Raw genomic sequence first — 14,741 nt, forward strand, 5'->3', positions numbered from 1 at the left:
TTAAAATAGCATCAAATTACGAGACTAAAATGATAAAAGAATTCAGTTACGGAACTAAAAAAACAGTTTACCTTCTTTTTTATATTACCAATATAATTTTCTATAATATATGCAAAAAAATCAATTAATCTCAAAACGCTAGGTGAACAAACTAATAAGGGTATGCTTATTTTGATCTAAATCCCCAATTTTTTACTATTTTGACCATGTATTTTTTGAAAAAAATACTCTCTTCATCCCATAAAAATGATAAAATTTTTTATTTTGTCTGTCCCAAAACAAGAATATCATTTTTTTTACATTGGTGTTGGTAATTGTACTACCTACCTAACATAATTAATACTCTTACAACTTCTAATATATTACACAAATGTCATTACTTTTACCTCTCACAATATAATAGGGACATTTTTTTTTTCATTTTTACTATAAACCAATATAATACTAATATTAAAAAATTTTCGTGTAAAAAATAAATATTACTCTTATTCCGGAACGAAGGTAATATATTTTTTCTCTCACAAATCATCTTATTAAAATAATTTTAATATCAAATCGAAATCATCTTTTTTTTTCAAACCAATCAAAAAAAACAACCCTGGTGTTTAAAATTATATTTTAATAAAATAAATTCAATATTAATATTATTATACATAAATTAAAATTTTATATATTAAAGGTTTATATACATACACAATTAATATAAATTAATTTATTAAACAAGAAAATTTTTGAATGTACACATATGTAATTATATGATATATTTGGATATTGAAAACAAAGAGATACTAATAATAACTTATAAATGACTTTAAGATGATAAAATATTAAAAATAATGCTACAAGTAAATAGAAAGTAAACCAAACACAAACAAGGATTTGTTTTACTTGCTCTCAAATTTATGACAACATTATTTATTTTGCATAATTTTTAATAAAAATATTATATTTATTTTTACGAAAACCTCTTTCCGTATGCCAAATTAGGGGCTTGTTCTTAAATTTGGCGGACGATGGAAGCATAATATAAAAATACTTAGTTAATAAAAATTCAAATTAATATTTTATTTCAAATCAATTTAAAATTACAATAAAAACAAAATTCAAATGAACTTGTGCATTTTGAGTGTTTTCATTCATATTTTAAATTTGGTGACACACTATAAATATTATTAAAAATTATATTTTTTTTGTCATTCAATTATATGCTCAAATATTTGAGTACTCTTTTTAATAAAAATGTATAATAATTATTACTTTATGCTATTTGTAGTAAAAGAATACAAAAAAATAATGTATATTTTTTACTAAAAAAGAAAATAATATAATATTTTTTCTGATGAAATCTAAAAAAAATAAAATATAAATTTGAATGACCAATGAAATAATATCTAAACACACAAATACAATGAATTTTAGTGAATGTAGTTTGAAATTAATGGTTTGATTTGATATTTGATTTAAATAATATTTTATGTAATAATTTGTGAAAACAAATAATATATTTTTATTGAAAATTGCGTAAAGTAACGGGTACTCACTCTTTTTTATTTAATTTGTCAATTTTTTCTATTTTCGTCTGGTATATGTAATTTGTCTATTTATTTTTTATAAAATATAATTATACAATTTAATCACATTTTAAAATTCATAATTTATAAATTTTTTCTTCTTCTTTTAATTAAACTATTTATCCATCTTAATATTAAGTTATAATTATTTTTATTAAATTATAATTATTTTTACAAATACACTTCTTAATTACTTACTAATTACACAATACCTAAAACTCCATGACTAAGCTAAAGGGAACAAACTAGTTGAGACAGAGAGGGTATGAATTATGGTTTAAAATCACAAAAAAGAAAAAAGAAAAAACCCAACACATATAATACTCCATCCATTCCAAACAAAATGGACTATTTGAAATTTTGTAGTAGATTAAAAAATATTAATATTTTATTAATTAGTAAAAATATGTTAGATGATTTTAACATTTGTAATTTATGTATAAATTATGTAATTGTACGCTTATAATTTATGTAAAAGTTAAAAGATATTTTGATATTAATGTATATTAATTTTACAATAATAAAAGTAACTATTTTCCAATGAAACAAACAAAAATAGTAAAAATGATATTTTTACAATTGAATCGAAAGTAATAACTTTTGTAATAGGTTAAAAAATACTCTACCCGTCCACCTCTAAAGGTTATATTTACCTTTTGTGTCATTGTACTTAACATTAAAAATATATTTATATTTGTATAATTTTTTTTTTTGTACAAATGTCTTTCTATTGGTATTATAAGATACTAATAAAAGTATTTTTGTAATTTTTTCTTAATTTGTACTATATTTTAATAATTAATATTTAAATATCAACACACAAAAAGTAAATGAAATCCTTAGAGTCGGACGGAGATAATATTAATATTTTATTCATTTTAACGTAATTTATTTTGCTAAAAAAATATTTTTAAGTGACACAATAATAAAAATAATACTTTTGCATCATAATGAAAATAATATATATTGGGGTATGTTTTTTTTGGATTTAATTTTAAAATATTTGATGAAATATATTTTTTTTTAAAAAAACATAGAATTTAAATAATAAAATTTAATAAATTGTCAAAACAACAAACTCATATTTTTTGATATTATTAATCGTAAAATTAGTTGAATAATCACAGCCAAAGCCTTACGCAACACAAAATCATTATCTTGCAAAAATAGACGGCTAGGATCCAATCTCAACCAGACAGATCCACTATAAACGGCGCAGATCAATCCGGTCCTGCGCTCCTGAGCCCTCCCAACTTTTGATAGCCGTATCCAAGTCTGTGGACTAGAGACAGAGAGGAAAAGAGAACAAAGACAATCAAATTGCCTACGTAGCTTTCTCTTAAAAACCTTCAGCACCGACCGTACAATCAACCACCGCCACCGCCACCGCCATGCCAGGCCCGGGCCCGCACACGATATACGCGCTCGGGTCGGGCCAGGCGTTGATGTACGCATCGGGCGGGAGGTTCGGGCCGCACCACTGTGTGACGTACGCCATCAACGCCTTCTTCGGACCGGACATGGGTTCGTTCGCCGACTGGCTGTCCTCCTTCTCTCCCGGGTCGGGTCGGGTCCTCGGATCCTCCGTGGAGCACTGGATCCACCACCCGTTTTACTATCCTCTCATTCTGAGCCTCCCCTTGTCGCTGCTCTACAGTCGCCTCTCCCGACTCCTCCTCCGCAAAGGCATCCTCAGTGGGGTGAGTCACCGTCCGTACATAATCCGATCGGCCGAGGTTGTCGTCTTGTCTGTAAATTGAGGAGCTTCGAGAATTTTGCTGGGTAAAAGTGTCGGTGAAACGGCGTCGTTTTTGTAGCTTTCTTAGTTTTATATACTATAACTGAACTAATTTCTATATACAGAAGGCGAATCAATTGATTACTGTATGTGATCTTTCTTGTAATTTGGTAATTTGAGGTTAGTTTAGATCGGACATCAGTTACTGTATATGAACTCACACTTTATTAGAACCTGCCATTACAGGAAAGTTCCGACATTTGCATACAATTTGAAATTTTTTAGAAATGGTAAAAAAGTGTTTGTTCGAGGGTTTTTGGATTTTTGAACAGTAAAAAGTTGAACTTGACGTGATGTTTTGAACGTAAAATTAATTGTAGTATAATATGAAAGAAATTGTTTGATGTGATATTTTTGGATAGAAAAAAGAATCCGAATAGTAAAAAAAATTTGTGGTAAAATTTACAAAAGAACACAACCCGTGTTTGATAAGGAGTAGTTTATATATTGTACTGCGCTATATAAAAATATTTATTGTATTGAAATTAATAATAACGTGTGATTAGTATATGTATTATATGTTGTATTATTATGCTTTGCCGCCTTATTGTATATGTGTTGATTTGGACAATATTTATGCTGATTTGACTCAAGCGGCATAGAAGCCGAAGCATTGATGGATTATTTTGTAAGAAGAAGGTCCATATTTGATATGATATTTTTTTGAAAACTTGCGAGAAATTCAAAAAGTGTTTATTTTAACGAGCACAAGATATTGAGGCAGATTTCATTAGGCAATATGTATTTAGTGAACAATTTTTTATGATCTTTCGAATTCGAATAGGAGTTTGGTCTCTGCTGTTGAGTAACAAAAGGTTTATTTGTGGTTTCAGGCAGCTCTAAACTTGAGACAGTGCATTTTGTTGATCTCTGCCGGATCTTTGTCGCATTTTTTCTTGGATCATTTGTTCGAGGTATGTGATCAAAGCATCGATCTATTCTCTTATCTTATTAACAGCTACGAATGTCATGTGTCTCTTTGTTCATCGATAATTGGTTATATGTGTTGTATAGTTAGCAATGCCAAAGAAAGAAAAAAAAAAAAAAAGAAAAAAAAAATTTAACCAATAACTATGAAAGTAATTCAAGCAAAAGGGTGTGTTTCTTTTCAGTTTATATACTACCTCCGTTCTAACTGAAACTATTATTTTTTACAATTTTCGTAAATTCCACTCAAAATATTTTGAAGGATATTTGTAAGAAAAATTATACAAATATAAGGATACTTTTAATGTTAAGTACAATGACGCAAAATGTAAATGTGACCCTGCGAAGGAAATATGATTTTTTAATTTACTACAAAAATTCAAAAGATATATTTGTATGAGACGGAGGAAGTATAACTTTCTACTATTTGAACTTCACAAGTCCTCGAAAAAAAATACTTTATAAAATTTTATATCAAATATTATTTGAATAAAATATCTGAAATTTCAAACTCAATTTAGGCGCAAAAAGAATAAAAAGATGCACTTGTGAATGAAATATCCCTAATAAACATAAAGAAATATCGTGCATTTCTCAACCATCTCTATTTAAGGGATATACAACATGGAAAAATCTTTGACAAATTACGCTGGAAATGGTTACCGTGTTGATTAGTATTAATTAGATTTGTTAAGGCCATCTCCAATCCAGCACCAATCTACCAACCCAGCGCCATTAGCGTCGGTTGCAACCGACGCCAAATCGTGCGCCATTTTTTGGCGTTGCTACAGTACTTTTGGCGCTGCTTCCCATTTTTTTATTTTTAAAATTTTTAAATTTTAAATTATAAAATAAAAAAACTGTTTAAAATAATAGAAAAATTAAATATTTGAAGAATAATAGTGAAAAATAGAGTTATGGTTGGAGTAAAATTACTGTAGCAACCGCATATTTAGAGCTAAAACTGGATAAATGAAGTTGATGAGTTTGGCCTAACAATGTACACTCACATGATTGAGGTTAAATTAATGAGATGTATTGTATGTACCATTACTTAATGTTATGCATTGTGTTATGTTAACATGTGATCTAAGCTGAGATCAAGTATTGTATATACTGTGTGGACTATTACCACGTGTTGATAGTATTTATATTATACCAATATGTAATTTTGAGATGAAATCGACTATAACATTTACTATGTATACTTCTACCATATGCTGTCAGCACTTGCATAATTATTGCCAATAAAATTTGTATTCAAGGCAAATCTCAAACAAAATAAATCGTTGTATTACCAATTTTCGACTCAATCTATAATTGCACACTCCAAATTGTTTCATTAAATTCTTTGCATATACATTGCATCGACAATTCTTACATCCTTCTTGAATTCACAGGAGAATGGACATACCTCCATGTACACTTGGATATTAAGCACTGGCTGGTGGGAAACACGCGCATCGATCAATCTCGACTCCGTGGTTGTTATTTCCATCTTGTGCACAGTCTTAATCGGAGGATTTATATACATCCACAGGTTCTGTATTTATTTGTGAATTTTTCTACAAATATTATACACAAAATAGTGATAGCAAAAAATCTTGACATAATATTATCACAAAATTGTCATCCGTGACTTTTAATTGCCGCGAAATTTTAATCTGAAAATTTTCCCACAACTTCCTGGTGGTTTCGAAACTCAAGCGTAAATATTTCTTTACTTTACTTTAAAAATTGCATGACCCCCTTATACTTTAAAAAATATTTTATGAAACCTCTCAGCTATGCAAAAAAAATATAGATAGGAAATCATCTTTTCATCATATGAGGGAGGTTTCATAGTGGTGGAATTTCATATGATGTTTTAAATTTAAAGTATGAGGGACGTCATGCAAATTTTAAATTATAGGAAAATTTTACGCTGAATTTTGAAATCACACGAGAGTTATGAGCAATTTTTTCAATTTAGATCTACCACAAATTTCTACAATTATTAGCCTTTTTCCACTAGTGTACCCGAGTTTTCATTTTATACTCTCATTCTTCAGATTGAAATCGGAACACCGGAAATCGATGAAGCTTATAGTGGCAGTTGCCGGCGCATATTGCCTTTGGTGTGCCAGCCAGATTTATGTGGTTGTTCCGCGGCGACCGGCTGTAGGTGAAGAGGCTGATTTGGGGGTTCTTGTGTTCCTTGCTGTGTTCTATTTCTTGCCTCATTGGTTTTGCATTATGTCGATGAATCCGGCAGCTGATTCGACGCGCCACCTTCCACTTTGAAATCACTCGACTTCGACTTCAACTTATCTTTGCACTTGGGGCAATGACGCAGCTAGTCATGAGGTTTTAAAGAAGATGCAGGCTGAAAACTATTTCCCAAAACCTCTATTCGGCCGGGCTGGCTTGATTCGAGAAGTCGAGAATTTCTGGAAAAGTCCATTGAAAATAAACTTCTGGAAGGGCTCCTTAAAAAGGTAAAAGCCCATTGAAAAATAACGAGAAAAAAATAAAAAAAAAACCTCAAACCCTTGTGTTGTACTTGGTAAAAGAATGTTGTATTAGTGTATGTGGCAGATAGATTAACTCCCAAAATATAGGAGAGTTGAACCTTCAATCTTCAGTGTTGAATGATGAAAGGCAAAATTGCCTATAAGTTTTTGTTTTGAAACTCAACGTAAATTCTAGTTTACTTTGAAAATAAGTTCAATATTAAGTATTGAACAATGAAAGACAAAATTGCTTATAATTCTTAGTTTTGAAATTCAGCGTAAATCGTGTACTTTAAAAATTATATCATGAATTTTTTTTTATTTTTTTTGGTGTGATAAGAATATTATTTTTTAAATATATTTTTTGTATGACAACATTTTTAAAGTGTAAACGAACACCATATTATATTAAAATAATTTATAATTACTGTAATAGAAAATATATTTATATGCATGTGAAATAAATAATAACATTTTAAAAATAAATAAGAAATAAAAAAATGAATTGAAAAAGCTCTTTTTCGAATGCCGGGAGAAATTAGCTTTTTGGGGCAATAAGCTATTTCAAAAAACTAATTTACTAAACATTTAAATTAGCTTTTTGACCGTTCAAATAACTAAAAATTGTTAAATAAGCTAAATAAACTGTTTGCCAAACACCCATTGTATTTTAGAGTGAATGTGTTTTTTTATTTTATGCCTAAGAAATTATTTCAATAATATAAAAAAATAGAAATATATTGATTTATATTTTTTTGAATAAATAGAATTATATTATATTATATACTGTGTTTAATGCATATATATTTTAATTTTTAATATTTATTTGGAATTGTGCCAACTCATACAAATATTTTTACACATATAATATATATAAATGTACTGTATTTATTTATTTAGGAGAAATAAAAATAGAAAATTATAATTAAATTCTATTTTTACAAAATTTGGAAAATAATTGAAATGAAAAAAAAATTGAAAACAATGTTAATTCAGCAAGGATTATGTGCTGAATGAATTTCATTGAACAATAGTTAAGATTTTAATTAATTTTAATTTATATCATTAATTAATATCATTAATATGAACATATATAATTAATTATAGTTATTAAGTAAGTGATGTTAATTTGAATGTTTAGTATTTATAGTTTAAAAAACAATATTTGTATTTATTTTTTATTTTTATACACATATAGGCTTTGTTCTTTTTTTTTTTTCCAAAACAAATTATGCATTATACATATTTATTATTTTTACATTATGTACATAATTTTTTATATCCAGATAAAAAAAAAAATTTTTTTCCAATAATTTTACGAAACAAACACATCTATATATTATTTTTAAATAGTTTTAAAAATTTGAATATTCAAAAAAATATATATAAATATTATATTCACTCTTATTTTTAAATAGTTTTGAAAATTTGAATATACAAATATATATATATATATATTATATTCACTCCAGAGTAGAAATAGATCAGACTGTCTATGATCTGACCTAATTTATTTATTAAAAAGGTCAGATCAATTTTTTTTTAAACTTTTTTTATTTAAATAAAACATACTTAGGCTTAAAAAAACTTTTTTAATTAACAAACAATCTATTTATTATTATTTTTTTTTTTATAATTATTTTTCATTATTATAGATTAAGAATAACTTTCTATCTAATAATATTTTTTATTAAATAATTTTAATTATAAATTTATTATATAAAAAATAGATTTTTTACTTATATATATTAAATAATTGTATGCATTTTATTATTATTTTTTTTTATTTCTAATGCTAAATTTGCAAATAAATAAATAAATAAAATATTATATAATTTTTTAAATAGGCCTTGTAGGTGTCAGACTTTTAAAAAAGTTAAACTCAAATTTTTTAAATTTTGTTTTTGAGCTTATAGGTCAAATTTAAGCCAAATATTTTTAAAACAGACCAGATCTATTTAATCAAAGTTCGGTGGGACCTGTACTATTTCCACCCCTAATTTACTTTAATCTCCAACCAGTAACCAAACGCAACCTTACTTATTTCATTAATGTGAACAAACAAACATTTGTAGGTATTATTTAACAGCAGCAGTAGCAGTAGCAGTAGCAGGGAGACGAACGAGGTCTTGTGTGTAGAGAGTGTAGTTTTCTTTGACGAAACTCGACTTCCAGACAACCCATAGTCTTGTCTAAAGCCAGGCAGGATTTTTGAGGGGAGACACAACAGCCTTAACCTGCAAGTAATTGTTAAGGCTGTATACACCCTTCTCCCTCCCGATCCCGCTCATTTTGTACCCTCCGAACGGGATCGCCGCATCGAACACGTCGAAGCAGTTCACCCACACCGTGCCCGCCTTCAATCCCCGCGACAACGTGTTCGCCGTATCGATGTTTCTCGTGAACACGCCCGCTGCCAGTCCATACCGTGTCGCATTTGCTCGTTTGATCACGTCGTCGATGTCCCTACATCCCCGAGAATTGGTTTACATTAATTTGGCAAAATTGCCCATAACTCCTTAGTGGTTTCGAAACTCAACGTAAATACTCCATCTACTTTAAAAATTGCATGGCGTCCCCTTATACTTTAAAAAATATTGCATGAAACCCTTATGTTGTGGTTTAGAAACTCAGTGTAAATCTCCACTTTACTTTAAAAAATTACATGACCACCCTTATACTTTCAAAAATATTGCATGAAACCCTCCACCATGCAAAACATACAGATAGGAAATCATCTTCTCATCACATAAAAGAAATTTTATGGGGGTGGGGTTTCATACGACGTTTTTTAAAGTATAAGGGGGTGCCATGCAATTTTTAAATTACAGAGAGATTTTACGTTGAATTTCGAAACTACAGGTAGTTAAGAACAATTTTACCTTTTTTTTTTTTTTTTTTTTTCATTCTCCTTGTTATAATTTGATCGATAATTGCTTACCTGAACTTCAAGATTGATTGAACCGGGCCGAATATTTCGTCTTGCGCTATCGACATGTTGTCCTGATTATATTTTCCGTGAAAAGGACGAAAGAGTTGTTTCATTAGAGTATTGCATATATATGAGTTGATTGAAAAGTTTGCGACGTTGTACAGTCGTAGGTGTTACCTCGACGTTGGAAAATACAGTAGGCTGTATAAAGTAGCCCTTTGATCCAACTCTATTTCCTCCGCATTCAAGATTGGCGTTGCTGTCGCGACCCAATTTTATATAATGAAGAACTTTTTCGAACTGCTCTGCATCGATCTGAAAATCATCGAAGACAATCGTTATTGATATATCGATATTGTTTAAGAAAGAAACACACATATATATATCATAATGGTTAGAGCGTTGCCGATGAGATTAATTATAGTATGTATTGTACGGACTATTATTAACTGAAAATATTGCTTATAATCCACCTATGGTTGAAAAATCGGCACTATACTTCTCTAATTTAGAAATTACACAAGGCTCGTTTGTATTTTAAAAACTATTGAACAGAAATTCTCTAAAAATTGAAGGTAAAATTGTTCATAACTTCCCAATGATTTCGAAATCTAACGTAAAATCTTCTTATATTTTAAAAATTGCATAACTTGCATTAAATTCCACCATCATGAAATCTCCCTTGTGTGATGAGAAGATGATTTATATCTATATTTTTTGCATGGCGGGGGTTCATGTAACATTTTTGAAAATATAAGGAGCGCCATGCAATTTTTAAAATAAAGTGAAAATTTAAGCTGAGTTTCGAAATGACAAAGAAATTCTATATAGCATTTCTGAAAGTATAAGGGGACGCCATGCAATTTTCAAAGTAAATGAGATTTACGTTAAGTTTTGTAATCACAAGAGAATTATGGACAATTTAGCCAATATTGAACGAGACTCTCTTGTATTTTCTAAAATGTTGTATAGAATTCCTTAAAAAAAAGAATTTTGTGCAATTTTTCAAAAATACAAGAATTCTTATACAATTTTTAAATCACAAAAGAAAATGAAATAGACTTTTCAAACCACAAGTAAGTTTAAAGGAATTTTATCTAGATCTTATGCTATTGAGTTATATCTTGTGTATTATCTGTACATTTTTTATGTTAATTACAGTCAGTATGGTAACCGCAATCATATATATACATACCTGTGGACCTTGTTCGACTCCGTCCTTGAAAGGATCGCCTACGGAACGCCTCATAGCACGCGCTTTCGCCTTTTCAATGAACTCATCGTAGATCCGTTCGTGGACATAAGTACGTGAACCAGCGCAGCAGCATTGCCCCTGAGATCAACCAAACAATTTTTCTTCAGTGTTAAAACTAAATTTGATTTGATTCGATGCAAATTTTCGTCGCGCCTTGTACACCTGATTAAAGAATAGCGCGAAGTGCGCTAACTCTACTGCCTTGTCGATGTCGGCATCCTCACAAATAATGAATGGCGATTTGCCTCCGAGCTCTAAAGTCACAGGCTTCAGATTGCTTTTCGCAGCCAACTCCAGCACAACTTTTCCGGTCTCAGTCGATCCAGTAAAAGCAAGCTACCCAAAAATATATATAACGTCGACGAAGAACATATATATGCAATAAAAGTATCGATTAATTTTTGTATAAAATGCAGTGGGTTGTGCAAAAATTGTGGGAGGGGTTCCAACCCACCCTGAAATCCCCCCATTTTTGGGGCTGCCCACAGTGTTACTCCATAACTGTACCTCCGCTCTATTTTTTAAGTTTTTTGTGTTCTGAGTATGTTTGTTTTTTTTTGATGTATTGTGTAATTTTATCTTTTTAGAATATGATATATAATTTTATATTTTAAAAAGTGATATGTAATTTTATTTTTTTGAAAAATAATGTATAATTTAATTTTTGAAAAGTGATATATAATTTTATTTTATTAAAAACAAGGTGTAATTTTATTTTTAAAAGTGATATATAATGTAAAATAATTAAAATTGAGGTGTAATTTATAAATATGAAAAGTTATATAAAATAATATAAAAGAGGAATATAAAAGTGATATATAATGTAAAATAATTAAAATTGAGGTGTAATTGAAGTTTATTGTTGAAATAAAATCAGTGTAGATTTGCTGTAAAAATGGAATAATGGGTTGAAGAAGGCGTAAGTACCTTGTCGACGTCCATGTGACTAGCAAGAGCTGCGCCGGCAGTAGGACCATATCCAGACACAACATTAAGAACACCTTCGGGAAGCCCGGCCTGTTCAAATTCGGACATAAAAAAAAAAAGTTTTCAGCAAATACTTGCAGGCTGTAATAGAAGATCCAAGGAGAAATTAAAGAGTAATCGAGAAGCGACCTCATGGAATAATTTTGCGGCGTAAAGAGCCGTTAAGGGTGTTTGCTCGGCAGTCTTGAGAACGATAGTGTTGCCGCAGGCGAGAGCCGGGCCGACTTTCCAGGCGAACATTAGAAGGGGGAAGTTCCACGGAATGATCTGCCCGGCCACGCCGATCGGCTCATGCAAGATTTGGACGTGGTGAGGCCCGTCAGCCGGCACTGTCAAACCGTGAATTTTGTCCGCCCATCCTGCAATCATCGGATGTTGTCGACTGATTATTTTATCCAATCTAATCATATTTGTTTATATAAATCACTCATGTTTTGAAAAGTAAATTGTACAAGGCTTTGAACTTGTTAAATAATTCTGTGCAATATTTTCGAAAATATAAATTCTAAATTAAGAAGAGAGGAGACTTTTCAGACCACCGGTAGGTTATAAACAATTTTACTTGCACTTTAAGACACTAGGGTGTGTTTGGTTGGGGGATTTTATCCCGATTTTTACTATTCATTAATTTTTTTTAAAAAAATATATATCAAAAATCAAATATTTATTTTTATTTTTAAAAATTATATTAAATATATTTTATATTCAATGAAATTTATTAATACATATTTATGTCACATCATACAACTATTTAAATTAAAATTATTCTACTGTTAAAAACCCAAACCCAAAATTCAAACCTTCTAAAGATATCTGGAGAATTCAAGAGAGTAAAATTGCTTATAAGTTAAATAGTTTGGAAAGTCTGCATTATATTATTTCAACATTTAGAATCTACACGAGCCTTTGGCCATTTTAAAAAATTCCATGCAATATTTTTTAAAATACGAAAAAACTTATGCAATTTTTAAATTATGAGGAGTCTATAATTTTCAAGTTATAAGTCACTCATAAACAATTTTACCTACATTTTAAAACACTACTGAAAGATTCAGAAGAGTCTTGTTTTTATTACCGGCATAATAATGGAACAGCCGCGCAAACATCGGGATTTCCGCCTTGAGGGCCTGCTGGTACGGTTTTCCATTGTCCCATGTCTCGAGCTGCGCTAGCTCCTCGGCGTGCTTCTCCACCAGATCAGCGAATCGGAGCATTATACGCGACCGTTCCTGAGATTATTTATTTGATCATGTTTACTTAGTCTGATTATATTGAAAAAATCGAGAAAAGTAGATGAAGGTGAGCACATTTTAAGAATAAGTATCCTTACATAGGCGGACATTTTTGGCCACGGCCCGTGATCGAATGCTTTGCGCGCAGCGGACACGGCGCGGTTGATGTCTTCTGCATCACCTTCGGCGACATGTGCAATCACTTCACCCGTGCGCGGGTCAAGCGTGGGGAACGTTTTCCCTGATAAATTTTACTGTGAGAGATCGATCTTTTAATTAAAATATGAAATTGAAATTGTTTGTTTCAGTTGTAAGAAATTTTTATATATTTGGTCAAAATTTGATATCTGATTGTAAATATAGACTAAAATTATACAAACTTTATACAAATAAAAGAAATAAAATAGTATCTTAAATAGTCTTTTTAATAAAATAAATAAATAAATAATTGATCACCTTTATTTTTAAAGTTTTTGTAAAAATTAGATAAAAGTTTGTTTTAAAAAACTATAAAATGAAATATAATCAATTATTTATTTATTCGGAAAAATACTATTAATATATTTACCTCTTTTACTTATATAAAATTTACATAATTAAATTTGTATTTACACTCAAATATCGATGAAAAAAATATTTTGCTTAGATTTTAATTTAACCAAAAAGATTTCAAACAATAAATATTTTATGCATCTTACTAAAGTACAATAGAATATTATATAATTTCTCTAACTATATATGTAAAATGTGTATGGGGGTAGGATTGTAATTTATCAACAGCAAGAAGAAACAATTACTCTGCATTTACATCTAACAATTATAATTTCAATATTTTTATTTTAACAAATAATAATTAATTTATTGTTACTTTTTTTACCAAAAAAAAAAATAATAATAAATTATGCAGAATTTTCAAATAAAAAATAGATCATAAGTATAATGAGAGAAGGTGAGTGACCAGAAGCAGAATCGACAAAATTTCCATTGATGAGAAGCTTTGTGTAATGAATCTGCACTGGAGGAGTTATTGCCTCTTCATCCACTGCTGCAGCACTACTGCTAAACCACCTCTGCACAACCCTGCTTCTTCTTCCTGTAATTAATTAATTAATTCAATTATAATCAATATATATATATATATATAGAGAGAGAGAGAGAGAGAGAGAGAGAGAGAGACCGAGAGCAGAAGTAGCAGGGGATGAGCGAGAAAGTAGAGAAGAAATGATTCTGGAAACAGCCATGGATGGATGATCTTGATTTCTTGAAGCTCTGGTGTAATGATAAGATCTGGAAAATGTAGGCTGTGATGTGTCCGAGGCTGAGTCCGAGGCTGAGTCCGAAGCTGAGTCTGAGGCTGAGGTTGGTTCATCACACAGAAATCATATGCTTATCGTTATGCAATGGCAATGGGGGCGTTGTTCTCTGTAGAGTCTGACGTTGCAATTCTTGTCCTGGGGTGTGTATATGTATACATACAGACATATGTATGTATTTTTTGGATTATATATACATATATATGTGTATGTATATCCTACTCTAGTGTATAA

At 29.8% G+C, this 14,741-nt stretch overlaps 2 protein-coding genes across 3 annotated transcripts; one reads left to right on the plus strand and one right to left on the minus strand.

Moving 5' to 3' along the window:
- Nucleotides 1-2,878: 2,878 nt before the first annotated feature.
- Nucleotides 2,879-6,978, plus strand: LOC127255352 (uncharacterized). Of its 2 annotated transcripts, none has more exons than XM_051280853.1 (4): nucleotides 2,879-3,307; nucleotides 4,203-4,283; nucleotides 5,697-5,836; nucleotides 6,348-6,978. In XM_051280853.1, the coding sequence occupies exons 1-4, from the start codon at nucleotides 2,963-2,965 to the stop codon at nucleotides 6,577-6,579; spliced, it is 798 nt and encodes a 265-aa protein (XP_051136810.1). In that variant the 5' UTR covers nucleotides 2,879-2,962; the 3' UTR covers nucleotides 6,580-6,978. The 2 variants fall into 2 exon arrangements, with proteins under 2 accessions (XP_051136810.1, XP_051136811.1); XM_051280854.1 differs by having other exon boundaries at nucleotides 2,879-3,271.
- Nucleotides 6,979-8,809: 1,831 nt separating this feature from the next.
- Nucleotides 8,810-14,623, minus strand: LOC127255186 (aldehyde dehydrogenase family 2 member B4, mitochondrial). The gene is made up of 11 exons (XM_051280581.1): nucleotides 14,372-14,623; nucleotides 14,153-14,287; nucleotides 13,293-13,435; nucleotides 13,038-13,191; nucleotides 12,092-12,321; nucleotides 11,903-11,992; nucleotides 11,138-11,311; nucleotides 10,916-11,053; nucleotides 9,898-10,035; nucleotides 9,730-9,791; nucleotides 8,810-9,254 (listed from the first exon to the last, which is right to left on the minus strand). The coding sequence occupies exons 1-11, from the start codon at nucleotides 14,433-14,435 to the stop codon at nucleotides 8,981-8,983; spliced, it is 1,602 nt and encodes a 533-aa protein (XP_051136538.1). The 5' UTR covers nucleotides 14,436-14,623; the 3' UTR covers nucleotides 8,810-8,980.
- Nucleotides 14,624-14,741: the final 118 nt, after the last annotated feature.

Source organism: Andrographis paniculata, unplaced genomic scaffold, assembly GCF_009805555.1.
Source record: "Andrographis paniculata isolate CXL003 unplaced genomic scaffold, ASM980555v1 Contig53END, whole genome shotgun sequence".
Lineage (NCBI taxonomy): Eukaryota > Viridiplantae > Streptophyta > Magnoliopsida > Lamiales > Acanthaceae > Andrographis > Andrographis paniculata.

What these genes read in the sequence shown, in the direction of transcription:
- LOC127255352 (XM_051280853.1), top strand. Translation starts at nt 2,963, where the DNA reads ATGCCAGGCCCGGGCCCGCACACGATATACGCGCTCGGGTCGGGCCAG. An exon ending in ACATAATCCGATCGGCCGAG is followed by an intron (nt 3,308 to 4,202) that starts GTTGTCGTCTTG and finishes TTGTGGTTTCAG; the next exon opens with GCAGCTCTAAACTTGAGACA. An exon ending in TCTTGGATCATTTGTTCGAG is followed by an intron (nt 4,284 to 5,696) that starts GTATGTGATCAA and finishes TTGAATTCACAG; the next exon opens with GAGAATGGACATACCTCCAT.
- LOC127255186 (XM_051280581.1), bottom strand. Translation starts at nt 14,435, where the DNA reads ATGGCTGTTTCCAGAATCATTTCTTCTCTACTTTCTCGCTCATCCCCT. An exon ending in GTCACATGGACGTCGACAAG is followed by an intron (nt 11,312 to 11,902) that starts GTACTTACGCCT and finishes ATTTTTGGGTAG; the next exon opens with CTTGCTTTTACTGGATCGAC. An exon ending in GAGTCGAACAAGGTCCACAG is followed by an intron (nt 10,036 to 10,915) that starts GTATGTATATAT and finishes GATGATTTTCAG; the next exon opens with ATCGATGCAGAGCAGTTCGA.